Below are 18,109 nucleotides of genomic sequence, written 5' to 3' on the forward strand. Positions count from 1 at the left end.
TCTGCCTTGACAACAGCAAAATGTAGTCCACGCAGATGTCAATAACTGTTTTGTGTGCTATTTGTCGTTCCCTTTTAACTGATAACTATTAGTTAAGGGGAAAATTCATAAGAAAATTACACGGTGAATGTTTTTTATTCATAAAAACAGATATTTAAAAACATCCCCTCACTTCCAAGCAACATATAAACGAAATCCCTTGATAAAATGACAAGGGAGAAAGCAACAGTTTAAAAAAATCTCACAAAGAAACACTTCGAACATAAATGTGTAATTCCCCTTTGTTTTGTTTAATTTTTTGTTTGTTTGTTTTCTTTGTTGCTTAACCTTTTATGTAAATTTTACGCCTGTCTTATGTATACACATGCAAGCATGTAATAAGAATGGATTCACTTGTTTAAACTACGTGCAATGTACTCACTTTTGAATTACATAAATAAATAAAAAACGTCATTCCTTTTTCTATGTTTTACTGTCTAATCTATTTATTTGTATTAGTTCTACATTTGGAAATAGCTGTTTGGTGTTGTGTACGGAACACTGAATGTTAAACGATGAAATGAGTTTAAATTATGGTGAATATACAACTATAATACCTGTAAAATGGCACGCTTGCAGTGCATTTGCGTTATCCTTATTATAGATTTTTTTCCCTAAAGGTTTCTATGATTATGTAGCCTAATTGCATCCGTACATAATATTTCAGTCTGTCTGTTGTGTGTCTGTCCAGTTTTTAGGACCCTGAGGTGGTTGGCTCAGCTGCTCCCCGCCCCGCCACCGCAGGGTACTCTTCTCTCCCCTGTTGGTCCTCCTCTGCACGGCCCATTGTTCTGTGTTTGATAGGCTATGACCACAGTCAAACCAGCCAGGGTGAAACAGGCAACTTCTGGTCCGAACCTTTAAAATAAAATACCCAGTGCCCTCACTTCACATCTTAAGACCAATTAAGCCCTCAATGGGACAGTTGTCTTGGATATTTTTATATTATTATTATTATTTATACAGTCTATAATAATGATACAAACTAGAAGATTAAATTTTGAAATATTGGTTGAATATTAAGTGTCAGCAAGCAGCATCAGTGTCAAATGCTGTAGGCTCCTTGCAAGAATGACTGATTACTAAAACATTCTCATGTGGCTCCAATAAGCCTGTGTTTGCCTTAAAGATACTTCTCTCACTTTGAAAAACCGTGTGCAGCACATTCAAACAGTGACGAACTAATGGGAAAATGTTAAAATGGCTTTAAAATAAGTGCTGCACAATTTATAAACTTTCCACATGAGGCAATTAACAGAAAAACAGAAAACATATCTGTAATAATAATAATAATAATAATAATAATATTATAATAATAACCTATATTTACATGGCCCTTTTCTTAACAATGTTGCAAAGTGCTAAACAAAAGACAAACCTTGATTAATCGTATTTTAATACAACAACAAGTGGCAAAGTGATCATCTATCCTATCACCACAAATCATGCAAAATCCTATCTGAACATGATTTTGGAACAAATTAAAGTCTATTCGAGAATTGACTACTGTATTTCTGACAATTATTTATTATAATTTCTATGGTTGATCCTCCGATATAAAACAACACAATAAGGAAATTAACTATAAACATTTTTTTAAAGGAGGCTTAAAACGCTGCTGTTTGGCTTTTATTGAATTACATTTGGGATTATTCATCTTTTACAGCACTGCAGTTTTTATTATGTTTAATCAGTTTGAGTTGAAGCAATTTAATTTGACTTTTTCCTAACGTGTTTTTATGCGTCTTTTGTCTTTATTTTACATTTCCATAATGTATGTAGCCCATTGCGCTTTGACCTCAAATAAACTTGCCTATGCTTTTATTTTGATGCGGTCACTTTTCCGGTGTCCTCGTGCTCACCGCTGTGCGCTTGACGCAGTTTGTGTGTTGGAGGAGGCTGAGGGACGGGAGTGCCCCACTCACACTCCCTTTACATTTACGCACAACAGCGGATCTCCCAGGAAGGACAAATTAACTGGATACGGTCGATGGAGACATATGTGTGATATACACCCAGCCCAGATGCATCTGTTCAGAGCACTTATCGGGGCAAACTATGACTCTTTTAAACGACTGACGATTTGGGGAAGTGTTTTTACTTTTGTGTGCATCTAAACCGTCAATCATTCATTCATTCATTTATTTATTTATAAGGTGCTGCACCCGTCTGCCCCTCTCCCCTGCTGTTTTTCTTTTCCTGAGTCCTGCGTTGAGGATGGATACCCGGCTATCTTCCTCCATGCTGGCGCTACTCTGCGCGGTCTGTGCACTGTCTGGGACCCGGAGTCCCGTGGCTGCTGCGGGGAGGAGCTGCGCCGACACCCGGCAGGTGTACGCGGAGAAGGGGTACAGCACTGGCACCGCTCCGCTGACTCAAATCTCCGGTAAGACTCAGCATCTAGCCTGTTGTGGGGGAAAATACCCTTTTACACAGTTTTAGGGACTCTTGCAGGACAGTCCCATCTTCATTTGTTAGAAAGATGCGCCTAATTCAAGCCTATAATACATTTTAAAATAGCCTGCATGTCGCAGCACAAACGTAGGTGCATCAGCGTGCTCTAGTTTGACTCATCAGGGATAAAACTACCATTATGCACATTAAGGTCACTATAAACTCGCTGCTCATCTCCATAAATTATTCATTTTGGCATTGCTATAGCAGAAAAATACATTTAAATAGCAAAACAGTACAAGCCAGAATAGAAAAGTGATATCTAAAAGTGCAAGGTGACACAAAAGTCACCAATAACCACCAGAGACATAATGTAGGAATATCATGGTGAGGTTTCCTCAAGAGAAACACACAGGGATGGTTTAAAACAAATTACACCCGCCCCCTCCTCCCCTCTGTGCTGTTTAAATAGGATGATTAAGGGGATGAGCAATTTGCCCACACCGGTGCAACAAAGAACCTCGCCCCTAATTAGTCTTTGCCTACTGGCCCACTGTTAAATCCCTGCATATGCCCCGTAGGCTCTGTTCACCGGTGATAATCTTATCTGCCTAATGAAAACCCATCATATGGATTCCAAACTGTTGGATTTGGGATAATTCAAAGTTTTGGGGAGAGGGTGGGATAGAGCGGGGAGACAGGAGGAGTGGGTGGACATGGGTCTAAATGTGGAAGTAACGGAGCAAATGATGGAGCACTTCAGTGTCTGACGATGTTGTCTATTTCTTTGAGGTTCAGCTTTGCATTCAAATCAGTGAGAGAATGTGTGTGTGCGTGTGTGTGTGTGTGTGTGTGTGTAACCCCCCCCCACACACACACACAAACCTGGAAGAAGTCAAATTTGTGAGTGAAATGTATGTTTGTGAAATTTCAAATCTCTTGTGTTTGAGGATTTATTTTGTGGCAATTTAGCTCTGTGTGTGTGTGAGTCACTGAGACAACCGCAATATTGATTGAATGTGTATGTGTGTGTGTGTGTGTGTGTGTTTGTGTGTGTGTTGGGCTATCACCGCCTGAGTCTTGGCTCACTGTCCCGTGGGCCAGGGGAGCAGATGGCCAGGAGAGCGAAGGATGAAGAGAGGCAGTTTAGAAATGGAAATAGAGGGATGAGAGAGGGCTAATAGTGAGACACACAGAGAGAACAAAAGAGGCAGAGGGGAACATCAGCGAGGGTGGAGTTGGGAGACTTTCGACTGTATTAACAGCAATATTCATGTTAGATATAAAATGATAGATACAAAGAATTCAAACCTTTTGCACATACACACTGCTGTCTTGTCTCCCCTGGTTGTCGTTTGCATATAATTACCTCTGACATATCAAAGACCCAACCTGAGCTGACAAAGAACGACAGATTGAAGCTAAATAATTCATGCAGGGAAATTACAATTTTCTATTACACCTTTATCTTTGATAAGATTTCCCCACAGTAACTGAACAGACGAGTGGAGGAACTGAGTTTCTCACTTAAAAACATCTGCTTTTGAGTGATACAAGACCTACTGGTGTTACTGAGTGTTAGGCCTGGGTTTTTGCTGATGTATTGATAAGAACTTTATTTTTATGGCACATTTTAAAATGAATAAATTGCAGCCCAAACTTCTTCACATAATTATACATTAGTTTCTAAATCATGATTGATTCTCACCTTTCTTTCTCTTCTGGCCTGGTTTAACCTTTGTCCTCCAGGTGAGCACCTACGGCTCTGTCCTCAGGACTACACCTGCTGCTCCAGTCAGATGGAGGAGACGCTGGCCCTGCAAAGCGAGAGGGACTTCCTCAAGGCCGTTGAGGAGAACAGCCAGTTTCTTTTGACTACTTTTACCCAGAGACACCGCAGGTTTGATGGTGAGAGACTGATTCAGAGGCTTGTACAGTCATTATTGACTTTTATCAGGATCATCTTTTGGTCTAAATCTGGTTGATCTTACTTCTTGAAGGCACATTATGTAAATTTGAAGGAAAAAAGGGACACAAACTGCATTTGGCTTCTCCTCGTCTCACCCTCCTTATCTACGAGGAGTGTCAGCTAATTAAACACTCTTTTAGGCTCTCTGACTTCACATTTCCTCTCAGACGGTCGGATAGCTAAGCCACAATGTGGACTTTGGAAGCTAGAGGCACAGCAATGCATGAATATGGCAGAGATCCTGGGATGGTTCTTATTTGTTTAATCAACACACAAGAGCTTCTGTGATTAAAGAGGCAATCCAGTTAACTGAACATTGCACCGTCATAAATCTGGGTGACTCACATGAGAGAGATTATAAAAAATAATGGTCACAATTGAAGCAGCCGAGGTCGAGATGAACTCTGGTATATTAAGATCCAGAAACACTGGATCCTACATTTCCCATAATGCAACTCCAAAGCATATTTAATTGGACCTTTTGTGCCCGGTAAATACCCAGATGTTAGATGTTTAAGCTGACACCTTCACTCTATGTTCGAAATTTGTTGCCAAGTGTAGCGGAGGTAATCCTGATGACATTACTATGACATCATCAGGGTTATCCTCTCAGACTTTTGAGCGCTCCCTCCAGATCCACATTACTGAACAGTTTTCACTCACTAACTATGGTCAGTAAACCTAAATTCATGTGTGAAATCAGTGAAATGTCTCTATTTAATCAAACGGTCTCTGTGGGGAAACCTCCTCAGACAGCTTAGTGACTGTATTTCAGAGAATTCAGCCCACGCTGTCTCAAATTCTGCATGTATAACTGCAGGTTTGTAGCAGCCACAGCAGAGAGCTGTCAGAGCTTACACTTCCTCCTCCTACCTGCTGCGGACTGCTATCACCTCTTCCTTTCTCTCCTCATCCTTTTATATAATGTACGTGATGAATCATTTAGAGACACTGAAGACGTGGGAGACCGCATATGAGTCCTAAAATCCTAAATAGAACAAACGTTGTTATACTCATTTACCAGTGTGCAGGATCTGATGTAACGGTCCCTATAAGCTGTTAATTTTAGAGGGCAGGTGGTGACTGAGCAGCACCTACGTACTGTGCTGAATTGTACGTAGCAACCTGGCTAAGACATTAGAAGAGAATAAGACGGGTGCCAGATTTATATCTAATCTAAAGCTTTTCCTGTCTGCCTGCAGAGTTCTTCAGAGAGCTTATAGACTTGTCAGAGAAGTCTATGAACCAGATGTTTACCAAGACCTACGGCCGGCTCTTCACCCAGAATGCACACGTCTTCCAGGAGCTGTTTGTGGAGCTGCGCAGATATTATTCTGGTTAGTTTCATCACTTTAACCACCCCCCCACCCCCCGCAATCTCATGTATTTAGGTGGTCGTCAAAGACGTCCCAGAGGTTTAGTGGTTAACGCATCCCATGTAATGTGAAGGTCCTCAGTTCCAGCTAGTGACTATCTCCCTATGTTTAACTGTCTTCCTCTGCTCTCAACTTTCAAACAACTCAAAAGTAACCTAAAAACACAACATTTTAGTTAGCCAAAGAACTATCTGAATTAGCACCAACCACATTTCAAGAGACACCCATTCAGGCAAGAAACGTGACTTTTGCCGTGCACTTGAGTCTCCATCACCACCATGAGTGCAGATAAGTGTTTAAACAACTATGTTTGGTGGGTCTGGGTAAAGATGGGAAAGAATTTTCTAAGAGTCGGATGATTCATTGTCGCAGTGGCAGTTTAGTGTCATTTTATCAGTCCTCATCCCTGTTGCGGGGAATCCACAGCCACTCTGGGCAGCAGAAAAGATGCAGCATTGTTGTGAAATGCCAAGAAGAATTGGAGAAAAAATAGAGAGAGATTTGGAATCCCATGGAAGACCGTTTCTATTTCTGTTCTGGATCGCTCCGTTTTGGCATGACAGCCGCTCGCTGGCGAGTCTGTCTGCAGGCTGTTCCTGCTTACTCAACCGGTCTTTATCAGCCAAACAGCATGTATGGCTAATTTGAGGCTGCATTGGAGACTACAGATTGGAGAGTTGCATATTCAGAATCCGTCTGCTAGTTGACTAATGCGCAGGGAATGATTAAGAAGTAAACGAGGAAAAGTAGTTAACGCAACATATTATGCCAGGGCTGTGTTCAATAGACAACATGGATTAAAAAAGGAGCGAAAAAACGTCTTCTTTTTTATCATTTTATATAGTTGGTTTTAAAAAATGTGTAGCATGATATGATATATATTGCAATTGGGATATGATTTATGATATTGGAGGCAATTATAATTTTTCCATCATTTTCATTGAAAAATAAACTAAAATGTGAGAATCCGTACCAAATTTTTCCATTAGTCAGTAGAATACGACTTGTAGGTTGGGACATTTCTGCAGCACCGCAGTACTTGAGTCAGAAAGGTATTTTGATGCAAACTTTGCCTTTAACTTTTATTGCACCTCTTGCAATTTGGATATTGCACTGGTCTAAGGGTCTTAAATGCAGAGCAGGGACCCCCTACTACATGTATTGTATAAAATTGAGTTGCTTTTCAAATTGGGTCTATAATAATGTGTAGGGTGGCCTGAAGTCTATACACATACAGTACATTTTTATGTTGCATACAATACTAAGCTATTACAATAATAATTAACATATTCAAATTTCTATACATCATGTTAATAACATTAAACATACATTTGGAAGTGAACACAGGGCACATTGAGATGCCTTGGTATGAAATGCACTATATAAATAAAGATGCCTTGCCTTGTCTTGCCTTACAAAGCACTCTAGGAAGCAACGTAGAAGAGGCTAACTCACAGTATGTATGGCACTTTAGATGAAAAGCCCATCATGCATCTCCACCCTGCTGAGATGCCCCATACTGTAATACAAAGGTCTTTCACTCACAAATCCATACAGGAACATGATCTTTGTCAGGTTACAGATACTGTATGCTGTCCGTTGCTCTCGTGTTCACAGGGGGCAGCGTCAGTCTGTCGGAGGTCCTCTCTGACTTCTGGTCCAGACTGGTGGAGCGAGTCTTCTCTCTGGTTAACCCCCAGTATCAGTTTAGTGAGGACTACCTGGAATGTGTCAGCAAACATGCCGAACAGCTGCAGCCATTCGGGGACGTGCCCCGCAGACTGCGCGTACAAGTATGTGTCTTGTAATAACATACATGGCTTTGGTATAACTGTAATTCCATTTATGCAGATTGAATTTTAGTCTTCCCCCTTTCCTTTTAAATTCAGGTGTCGAGGGCTTTCATTGCAGCCAGAGCTCTATCTCAAGGTTTGGCTACTGGTCGGGATATTGTTAACAAAGCAACAAAGGTGAGTTGTTTCTATTCTGTTGTCTACTCTGCTGTTAAAACTGCATTGGCGAGATAAGAAAAGAAAATGTAACCTTACTTACCTTAATCTAAAAGTGACGCATCGAAATATAATTTTTTTATATAATGCTATATACAGTATATAAATCTCTATATAGATATATATATTTAAAGCCTGCAAAATTGGGTAGAGCTTCACAACCAACATTAAACCCTGTAGATTCACCTGGTTTGCCCAGTTAAAATGATAAAGTCGGTTAATAGAAGACTGTTCTTCTCAAATGAGAAGTGGAAAGTCTGCAACAAGCAGCAAGAATGCTTTGTTCAGCAAAACCTGTGAAACTACTGCACCTGCCTGACCTATTATTTTCATTATCTATTTATCCATCAAATCTTTTTTTGATTTTTTTTGTCTATGAAATACCAGAACGTGTTGATAATGCCCATTTTAATTTCAAAGAGGCCAAGTTGACATGTTAAAGTTGCTTGTTGTATCTGAACAACAGTCCATCTATGATATATATGACAAAGAAAAGCATCAAATCCTTTCATTTGAGAGGCTAAAACCACCAAATCTTTGGCAATTTTGCTTGAAAAATATCTATTATTGATTATCAAGATTACAGAATGGGTTCTAAAATAATAAAGTGCTTGTTTACTACGTAACCCCCAAAGTAATTTCAGTCAAAAGCAACTGGACTTGGTTATTCTTCTAGGAAGATGTTTCACGTTCAGTTCACGTTTCACGTACACAAACTGATGAAGCCTCTTGGAAGAGAGGTGAAAAGTCTTCCTAGACAAATAACCAAGTCCAGTTGCTTTTGACTGAAATTGCTTTGAGGATAACGATGATCTGGACAATTGAGAACATTCACAGGCCCTTGTTTACTACGCTTTAAAGGTCTCCAACAGTTTAACCACCAATATGAAGTTAATTGAAGTAGTTTTAAAGTTAATCATTTATTCTTCGACCCACCGCTTTGTGTTTCAGTTGACTGCAGACTCAGAGTGTGTACGTGGCCTGATGCGTCAGTGGTACTGCCCTCTGTGTCGAGGCATGCCCTCCCTGCGGCCCTGCCACTCCCTGTGCCTTAACGTGATGAAGGGCTGCTTAGCCAATCAGGGCGACCTGGACACCGAATGGAACAATTTCATTGGTGTGTATGCACAACGCATCCTGATATGCTGTTGTTGATTGAATGGGGTGTTTATGGTTAGGTGCATGATAAGAGACACGCTACTGATTTCAATGGGCCTCATTTACCAAATGTCTTAATATGGAGAGGTTTCTTCTTTCCTAACAAATGTTATAGAGGGATGCATATTCTTTCAGGCTGTATTTCAGTCTGCTACTAAATGTATCCCCTCTCTAAAACACAGATGATGTTCTACCATCAAGTGTTTCATTTTGCACATACTTCAGTCATAACTAGTAACTATGGTAAATATGGAGAAGTATTATGTTTTTTGTTTTCAGTTATAGTTTGATCTATTGATCTGCACCCTCATCCTAACCGCACAATGGCATATTTGCTTCAGCTGCTGCTGCTGCTGCTGCAAGATGTTTCAGATGGTTCCCTGAGGTGGGAACGCATCTTCCAGGAGCATGTTTGCAGAGAATATGAGACTCTACCAAACATGAAAACTCATTTTGCCTCCACTTCAGAACTACTAAAGCATTTTTCTTTAACATTCGGAATCAGACGCTCTGCCCTCTCTAGACTTCTCAACTTTTCTTTTCCCTTTCTCTTTTCTGTGTGCGCACGGTTTCGCAGTGTTATGCCCTTTTATGTGAATTGGCAGGGTGTTTATGCGAATCAACTGGCCCACGCTTTGTATTTACAAGGACAATGGGATTCATTATTATTTAAAAAAAACATTTCTTAGGACCAACAATTTTAAGAAAACACCTAAAAACAGTTATTGGTGGATGAAGCCCATATAAGATCATTTACAAGGAAACGCCAAGGCCCAAATGACATTTAAAAGCCTGTCATTATTAAATTGAGCGGACCTTAAAGTGGACTCCTTTTATTGCCCTCCGTCACTCATTTTCTTTCACCTCCCTTTCCCTCTAATGAATTCCTCCTCCATTAATCATTCATGCTTATCTGCTGCTTCACAATTGATCTGTCTTCCTGCGTTTCCTTTCCCCTTTCATCAAACCCATATGTTCCTTCCTTTTCCCCCTTATAAGTGCAGTGCTTCCTCTTACCTTTCATCACCCAAACCCATTTTACCCTCATGTACCTTTTTTCTCCAACTATTGTTCTTCAAACTTCTCTCCATGTGATGCAGGCTTGCTTCTTAATCTTATAGTCCTGTAACCTTACACACAGATGTAAATCTTTTTAGTTGGCTCGGGAGAGATTCCAGGCACAGGAAATAAATGTCTCGATGTTTATCAGGGTCTTGTTTCTTTACAACACCACACAATAAGAACTTGAGTTCATGTAGTCAAAGCACATTTTATCACCTCGCCATCTTTATGTCTGCATTTTCCTCTGTCCTCTATCAGACGCTCTATACCAGGTTACAGAGAAGCTGGAGGGGCCATTCAACATGGAGCTTGCAGCTGACTCCATCTCTGTGAAAGTGTCGGAGGCCATCATGCACATGCAGGAAAACAGCGTCAGCATCTCCACTAAGGCAAGGGAGAGGGCACAAGCAGATAATGGGGAAATAAAACAGACATGAATGTATTTTTTATTGCTTTCCCAGCTGTTCTTCTTGTATTTATCAACCTTTTGCGAGTGTGTGAAGATCATCTACTGTATTTAAAAAAAATACTCTTACAAATCAAAGCTACAGTCTTCATTATTGTGTAATTCGAATCTGCTTAATGAGAGGGCATGCAGTAAAATTGAGAGGAATTATACACAGAGAGCATGACAGCCTCACAGTATGATTAAAACATGGCAGACGTCCCAGCAGCTAATCCACCAGAGAGACACCCACATCTCGTTAGAAACAGAAAAGCTCCTGGTTTGTGGTTGCCGCGCTTTAAGGAACAGCCAGCTTTGTCCTTAACAGCTCAGCTTTAAATGTCTGCTGCCTTTCACTAACGGAGTGCGATTGTGGAAGTTGTCGACAACCGGTTGAAAAACGTTATATTGCAAGTTTCCAGTTCATTTGCAACACTTTTGGGCATAAACACTGCTTTTCTCTGCTAGGTTATGATTCACCACTTTAACACTAAGGTCAGCTTAAAAAACAGCCTTTCAGAGAGTGTTCTTGCGGGGCTTATATTCATACCTTTTTTAGAGATTTTGACAGTAGAGAGATGGCAGGAAATGAGGTGAAAGATGGGGAATAACATGCAACAAAGATCCTCGCTTGGACTTGAATCAGAGACATTGTACGACACTTCATGGTAGGTGCCTTAACCCCTAAATCATGGGGGTGCCCCAAATTATTGCTACATGAAGGTTAAAAAGCTGGTTGAAGAAGAACAAGTGCAATAAAAAATGTAAATTATAACACTTTATCACAAACTATGTCCCGGAGGCATCTATGCAAGAGTATACAAGGGTAGGCACCCCTGAGATTATCACATCACAGTGGAAAACCTGTTATGGAGACTATGGTATATTAAAATATGAAAATGCTTGTTACTAGATATTTACATCGGTATTGCTTTGTTGTTGTTTACCTTAGCTCTTCCAAGGTTGTGGAAACCCCAGGCCAGCTCCAGGGCGGTCCAAACGCTCACCCAAAGAGTCAGGGAGCAACAGGAGGCCTTTCCGCACCTACAGTCCTGAGGAGAAACCCACCACTGCTGCAGGCACCAATCTGGACCGACTGGTGAGAAAAAACATACTCTGTGTAAACTGGTAAACTATTCTGGTGAATTTACAACAGTCTGAACCTTCATTAAGGGATTTTTCTGACACATAGGGATAGAACAAGCTCCAAATGCTCCAAACACAACATTAACATAACATCTTTTAAAGCTGATGGGCAAATAGTGGCTATTATTTAATGCTGGGTCAGTGGTGGAGTTGTTTTTCACTGAGAAACACTAATGTGAGCAGTGAGAGGGAACCAAACCTGAAAGCTGAAAGACATAAAAACTCTCTGTCGGTTGATATTATCTGTGGGTTCATCATTTTGTGATAATTTGTCCTATTGTTATCGTTACCATATTGATGTATGCAGCCTTAGGTACTCAAAAATGTAATTTTGTTCAGGTCATATTTTGAGTTGAGTCGGATTTCAATATATTTTGTTGAAACTGTAATAAAAATGTCAAAAGTGTTTGCTCTGTGCATGAGTCAGGATTCAGACGTTGCAACTGAGCAGAAAGAAAACAAGTCTAAGCTTAGTACAAGAAACTAATAACGCAGAGTGCAGCGGTCAGAGCACAGACAGTACCCCTGTGACCACAGAGTGGTATTGAAAGATAGAAGAAAATAAATGAAAACCAAGAGCAGCGGTGGGAGGATAAAGATGGCCGGCATTCATATCTTTTTAAAACACATAAAAGACGTGTTGTAAGAACTGACCCAGAAGCCGTGACATGTCAGTTTTTGTCTTTGGTCAACGTCAGGACTGCAGCTTCAATATGCTTCCTCCGGGCAGCAGCCATACCAAACAAGGATACAAGGAGTCTGGTCTGAGTCATCACCAATTTCTTTACGCCTCTGTGCAGGTTACCGAGCTGAAGGAGCGACTGCGGCCCATGCGTGGCTTCTGGGTGTCCCTCCCACACACCATCTGCAACGATGAGAGGATAGCTGCCGACGTCACTAATGAGGACCGCTGCTGGAACGGGCAGACCCGGGGGAGGTGAGCAAGATCAGGGTGGAGGAGGAGGAGCGAACGATGGTGGAGACGTCGAAGGATGTTTATTTAATTTAGTCACCAACAGTCACCCACATGCTCTCTGCGTGGGTGTTTGCTTTTATGCACACAGAGGCAGCCCAACACCATGTAGCAGACACTGTGCAGGCCTGTGTGTGTGAATTTACAATTATTCAACGCTAAAGTGGGATAGAGTACTTAATTCATTTATCTAATTAATTATCACATTTGTTTTTTGTTATAAAACATTTGTAACCATTAGATACATTATAATATGTAGTTTTAACAAAATGGAGCCATTTGTTCTGTAGATAATGTAATAATGTCACTTATGGGCCACAGTGGATACTTAGAAATTTCTACTTAGAAAAGAACAGACAGACCTCTGAAGCAGAAAACCAGCACGAACCAAGGCTACAAACTTAAAAACAACAAGTCTACAACAGAGATGTTCAACAGAGGGATCCGTGAACCAGCTTCAAAACAATTATTGATTGATCATTGTTTTTATTTATTTAATTAATTTAATATAACTGTTTTCTCCAACAGTTGAGACATTTCAGTGTGGACCAAAGAGCCATGCTGATAGTGTATCAAAAACTAACATGCAGTTCAAGAAATCCATATTAGCTTTGAGTACAAAAAGATGCTTTAAGCTCAAATAAGTCAAGAATACATTGCTGCAAATGAATGAATGCAAAATGTACACTTGTGGTGGTGAGATACTCATTTAGTTTCTGAGTTAAACCTCCCTGCTGCTGATGTGGCGTGGGGTTGCTTAACAGTGCTTTTGAAAAGAGCTGTGCTGGTGTGTGTCCGCAACGTCTTTGTTTTTGTACATTAACGCCTCCGTGTGTGCACGCTCAGGTATCTCCCGGACGTGATGGGCGACGGGCTGGTCAGCCAGATCAACAACCCCGAGGTGGAGGTGGACATTGCCAGACCGGATGTGAGGACCAGACAACTGATCATGGAGCTGAGGGTAGTGACCAACAAACTGAGACACGCTCAGAGCGGGCAGGACATGGACTTCATGGACAGTCAGTTTCTATATTGTTGTGAATTACCTAAAATAAGTATTAAGTAGGGTTTCCTTCCTTACTTAGGATTTCCAGAGCTTTGCATTGGAAGTTAAGCTGGGGAAAGCTTTCAATGGGAATTAACTGGAAATTGGGGGTAATTTAAACGAACTGTATCATATCCAAATGTAAAAGTAAACATTTTGTTTTGTCATAGGCAGACATCTATGCAAAATAATACAATTAAAAAACATTACATTTCACCAGATGTAAGGAAAAAGTAGAACTTAATCATGTTTTATTTATTTTGCTGACCAATCAATTATTTCATTGAACAACAACAACATGGATCTTGAATAAAATATAACTCATCCTCCTGACCCCACAGATTAAAATATTAAGTGGAAATTATCTGTGCATGTGATGGAGGAATGCACAGTGCATGTAGGGGCATAATAGCCCTGCAGTAAACAGTGTGCTTTGTGCATGTGATTGAGAAATAGCATAGATATAAGTGTACATGCATGAAATCTGGTGGTTTTAGTCAATATTATGCTAAAATCTATTTTCACCAACTGTATTTAAAATCCATGTTAAGGGCCAACTTTCAATTCTGTAAATTCCAGGTTAATTCCAATAAATTCACATTAATTCCCATGAAAACATGGAAAACATGGAAAATTCCCGTAGTATTCAGTGATGCATCAGTAGAACTTACCCACTAAACTTGTACGAAAGGTTTTATTTGTCAGTCATATTTCCTAATTCTCTTTTTCCTTGTTCCAGGTGAAGAGGGCAGTGGCTCAGGAGGTGGAGACCAGGGTGAGAGATATAATGATGATTGGCCCGGCTATGGGCCTTACTCCCCGCCCAACAACAAACCCCCTCGCAACCCCGCCTCCAACCCTGCAAAGCCGCCTCGAGTTCGAGAAAGAAACGGGTCCAAGTGGAACAGAAATAACGGCCATGGACGGGTCAGATCTGCAACCAGCCAGCTCTCTTTCTCCCTGGTTTCTTTGTTGTCTTTGCCTTTCATGGTCACTGTTGCTCCCTTGTGGAGATAGCTGGCTATTACAGTGGAGGTTGGAGGTTTTTTTGTCATGCACATTACAAAGAAAGAAAATAATCATTCCATTTGTTTACACCAGCAGTAAAAAAGACAAAAACAGGCTAATTTAGCAATAATCAAAAACCTGTTTACAGCACAACATAAATGGGTTAAAGTGGATATTTTTCCTACTGCCCAAGCCACAAAAGAGGTAGAACCAGGCATTGATTATCCCTACAATACTTTATAGGTACTGCCGTTCTTTTTAGTGCCATTCGTTTGACCAATTGGAGTCTTGATGCTGAATGGTGTGCAGCGCTATAAGTCTGAAAGAGAAAGTTCAAGCACAACAACAAAGGAATTGGCAGCATGTTTGGGTGATGAAGCTCATGGTCTCGTGGTTTGGTGGTCTGTGAGATGGAGATTAATAACCGCGTAGTTCGATCTGAGTGAGTATGTTTGCTCCCTTTCTTATGAAATGACATTAATTAATTTCACTGATCTTGGTTTAAGTGGTTGATTTTTCATCTTGTGGTAGTCGTAAGATTTCATCTACTCATTTAATTAAACCTCCATATTTTGGCTTGGAGATTAAAAAAAGTCAATAGTGACTCTTGAAACCAAACAAGGGGCTTATTTTGAATGTACCCAAGAAGTGTTTTTGTTTGTGATTACTTATGATGATAAGGGATTGATTAATGTAAAATATTGATGTTTTTAATTTATTTGTAATATAATATTTCATTGTTCTTATTGTTATGTTTTCTAAGGCAAAGGAAGTGTGTCTTTTAACTTTCTCTGGTATAAAAAAGGAAACATTTATTTGGACTTTTTATAGACCAGTTATTTAAAAATATTGTTATTGAACCAATCAACAAAACACTCAATTATACAATATTGAGCCACAATTTTTCTGGTGTTTTTAGCCTTAACCAGAGATTGTTAAGGAGCCGTGTGTGTGAATGAGTGTGTGTGTGTTTGTATGGTGGTTTTATAGCGTTTGTCGTATGTTCTGGTTTCTTGTTGAGAAGATGTTTTTTAATACTGTGCTTTTCTACTTATTTTTCCTAAAAGCAACAAAAGATGAAGAAAAACAGTGAGCGAGCTCATGATGTGACGTAAAATTGGATTGAGCATTGATGGAAAGACAAACGCTGTCGATGAGATGATTTTCATACGCTGAATGTGTTTGGACTAAGATAAAATCAAAGACTAGGAGGAAAAACAAAACGTAAAGATTTGTCATCCATGGAAGAGAGTGAACTAAGATTTGGGGAAATACGCTCATTCACTTTCTTGCCGAAAGTTAGATGAGAAGATTGATGCCACTCTTTATGTTTGTGTAGATGCAGCCGGATAGCTTAGCTTAGCTTAGTTTAGGATAAAGACAGGGGGAAACGGGGGGAAAAGCTAGCCCGGCTCTTTTAAATCTCACTAAACACACTGAAAGATAGACAGATTGTGTATCGTTTGTTTAAAACGTAGGGAAAGGAAGCCTAATGTATAAAAACATCATCGTTATAGGTGGGATTGCATGCCGGACTATTTATTGGCAAGTAACCAGTGGAGACTCTGGTAAACTGCTGGTCTTGGCCAAAAAATAGCCACAGAAGTGTCATTTTTATATACTTTGGTTTTTGTATGAACTAAACAAACCGGATATAATGTGATAGTGAGCTTTGGGAGTGTTTAATTACCTTTGAACAGAACTAAGTTGGCCTAAGTTTCCAACTTTTCCCAGCATTTATGTTAAGATAACAAGCGGATAACTCCAGTTCCAACTCTTGGCAAGAAAGCAAACAAGCTTATTTCTCAAAAAAATATCCTTAAAGATGATGAAAGGCGATTAATAGGAACCCAAAAGAGAGCAGAGATGCAGACGGAGAATAAAGAATGTATAGATGCTGTGAAAGGACACTTTGTTCAATGAGTAATCATGAAATTCACTTGGTTGTAACAGCTGCACACTTCTAGTCAAATGGGCTATTGCAACTGTCCAAACAAACATAAAAAAAAGTAAGAGAAGGGTTTCATTCTAAAGTTTTACCAACAATATTTACATATTACTTTTAATCACTAGCAATCTCATTGTTGAGTTTTTATGTTGGATAACATTTTGGAAAGAGACCCTTCAAAGTCAGTAGGGACCTTGTACAAGACCTCACAACAAACACAGTATTATATGTTGCACCACCACAAACGAAAACACAGTATTTCACAGTATTTCAAAAGCAACAGTATTGTAATTCTATGTGCTTTCAATGATCAGCAGTCAGATTAGGATGTGGAGGCTGCAGTGTTGCCACTGAATTTCGGGTAAATTGTTCTGTAGTACGGCCCTCATCCATCCCCACCACTCGCACATTCCTTCATGGTGAAAGTATAGCACAACTTTTTTCATGTTGTAACAGTTTTTTGGTATCAAATGAGTGATATTTTCTGCTTCATTAAAAAAAAAAAAACTCAAGAAAAGTTTGTTGATGTGTTTCTCATGTTTATGTTTACAAAAGTAGCTCAAAAATAATGTGCATTTCGGCTCACAGATGTCCCAACAAATCGATCATCACGTAATATCATATACTGTAATTCAGTATCTACTGTAGTATATACGTAGATAGTATCGGAGCCAGAATCGAACCCTTAACATCTTGTGTTCGTGTCTCACACCGCTGAGGCCCCCGTGGTTTCCTTTTAGCCTTTAAGGTGAGCGGTCTCTGTGTTTGGATCTCCATCATGTGAGGGCTTCTTGTTGTGAGCGAAACAGTTGATGCATCCATGCTGACGATGACAGAAAAGATAACAGAGTCAATACAACATTCACAGACTACACTAACAGAGGCAGTAAAACTTCTAAAAGATAATTCAATTAATAAATAGCTGAATTCATAATGCTAGCTTTATCTGCTTTCACAATAAGTATTTTACTTAATTAATGTATTTTACAACATTTTATACGTAGATTACCAGTATTCATAATTCAGAATATCAACTACTGTTTACTGCATTAAAGTGAAATGTGATTTTATAATCACGAGCAGGTGAAAAATCCTTTTACCTCAAACTTTGATGAAACTGAAGTACATTTGGTCTGTTTACTGTATAATTTAAAACTGATGTATCGCATGTTGGATGTTTTTAGTCAATGCATTTTAATATCATGATTGCAGACGGTAACTCTTCAGTATTGGATTTGATTTCACTTTATTATCAGAATATATTCAGAAATTTGTCTTGTGTTCCAGGACGTACATTGTTTCACATGAATACAAAACACATTTAATGAAAAACTAAATCTGATTTGCATATGTATTGAAGCAGCTGCTTTGATTTAATCAAAGCCTCATTTAAACATCACTTCTCCTCTCCGTTAAATGGTGCGCAGCCGTTGCTTTTGACGTCTATGAGTATGCTTTTCAATATAAAAGTCCTAACGTTATTATTGTGGGGGGCAAATGCACATGTTCTAAATATTGAGGGGGACGTGTCCCCTGC

The 18,109-nt window shown here is 39.7% G+C and overlaps 2 protein-coding genes across 2 annotated transcripts in view; one reads left to right on the forward strand and one right to left on the reverse strand.

Moving 5' to 3' along the window:
• Positions 1-2,256: 2,256 nt before the first annotated feature.
• Positions 2,257-14,633, forward strand: gpc2 (glypican 2; the record flags this gene model as incomplete). The annotated part of the gene is made up of 11 exons (XM_083915065.1): positions 2,257-2,425; positions 4,183-4,341; positions 5,605-5,739; positions 7,396-7,571; positions 7,668-7,748; positions 8,739-8,904; positions 10,266-10,396; positions 11,405-11,551; positions 12,399-12,535; positions 13,418-13,590; positions 14,356-14,633. 11 exons carry the CDS (start codon positions 2,257-2,259, stop codon positions 14,631-14,633), a joined length of 1,752 nt encoding a protein of 583 aa, XP_083771191.1.
• Positions 14,634-17,308: 2,675 nt separating this feature from the next.
• Positions 17,309-18,109, reverse strand: part of LOC310947957 (integrin alpha-6-like) — a gene marked incomplete at both ends in the record, with an annotated part of 13,331 nt that continues 12,530 nt past the window's right edge. Inside the window, one exon of the mRNA XM_083914945.1 lies at positions 17,309-17,395. Coding sequence (XP_083771071.1) covers positions 17,309-17,395 — 87 coding nt within the window. The remainder of the gene's footprint in view (positions 17,396-18,109) is intronic.

The sequence above is a fragment of the Echiichthys vipera genome, assembly GCF_963691815.1.
Source record: "Echiichthys vipera genome assembly, chromosome: 6".
NCBI lineage: Eukaryota > Metazoa > Chordata > Actinopteri > Perciformes > Trachinidae > Echiichthys > Echiichthys vipera.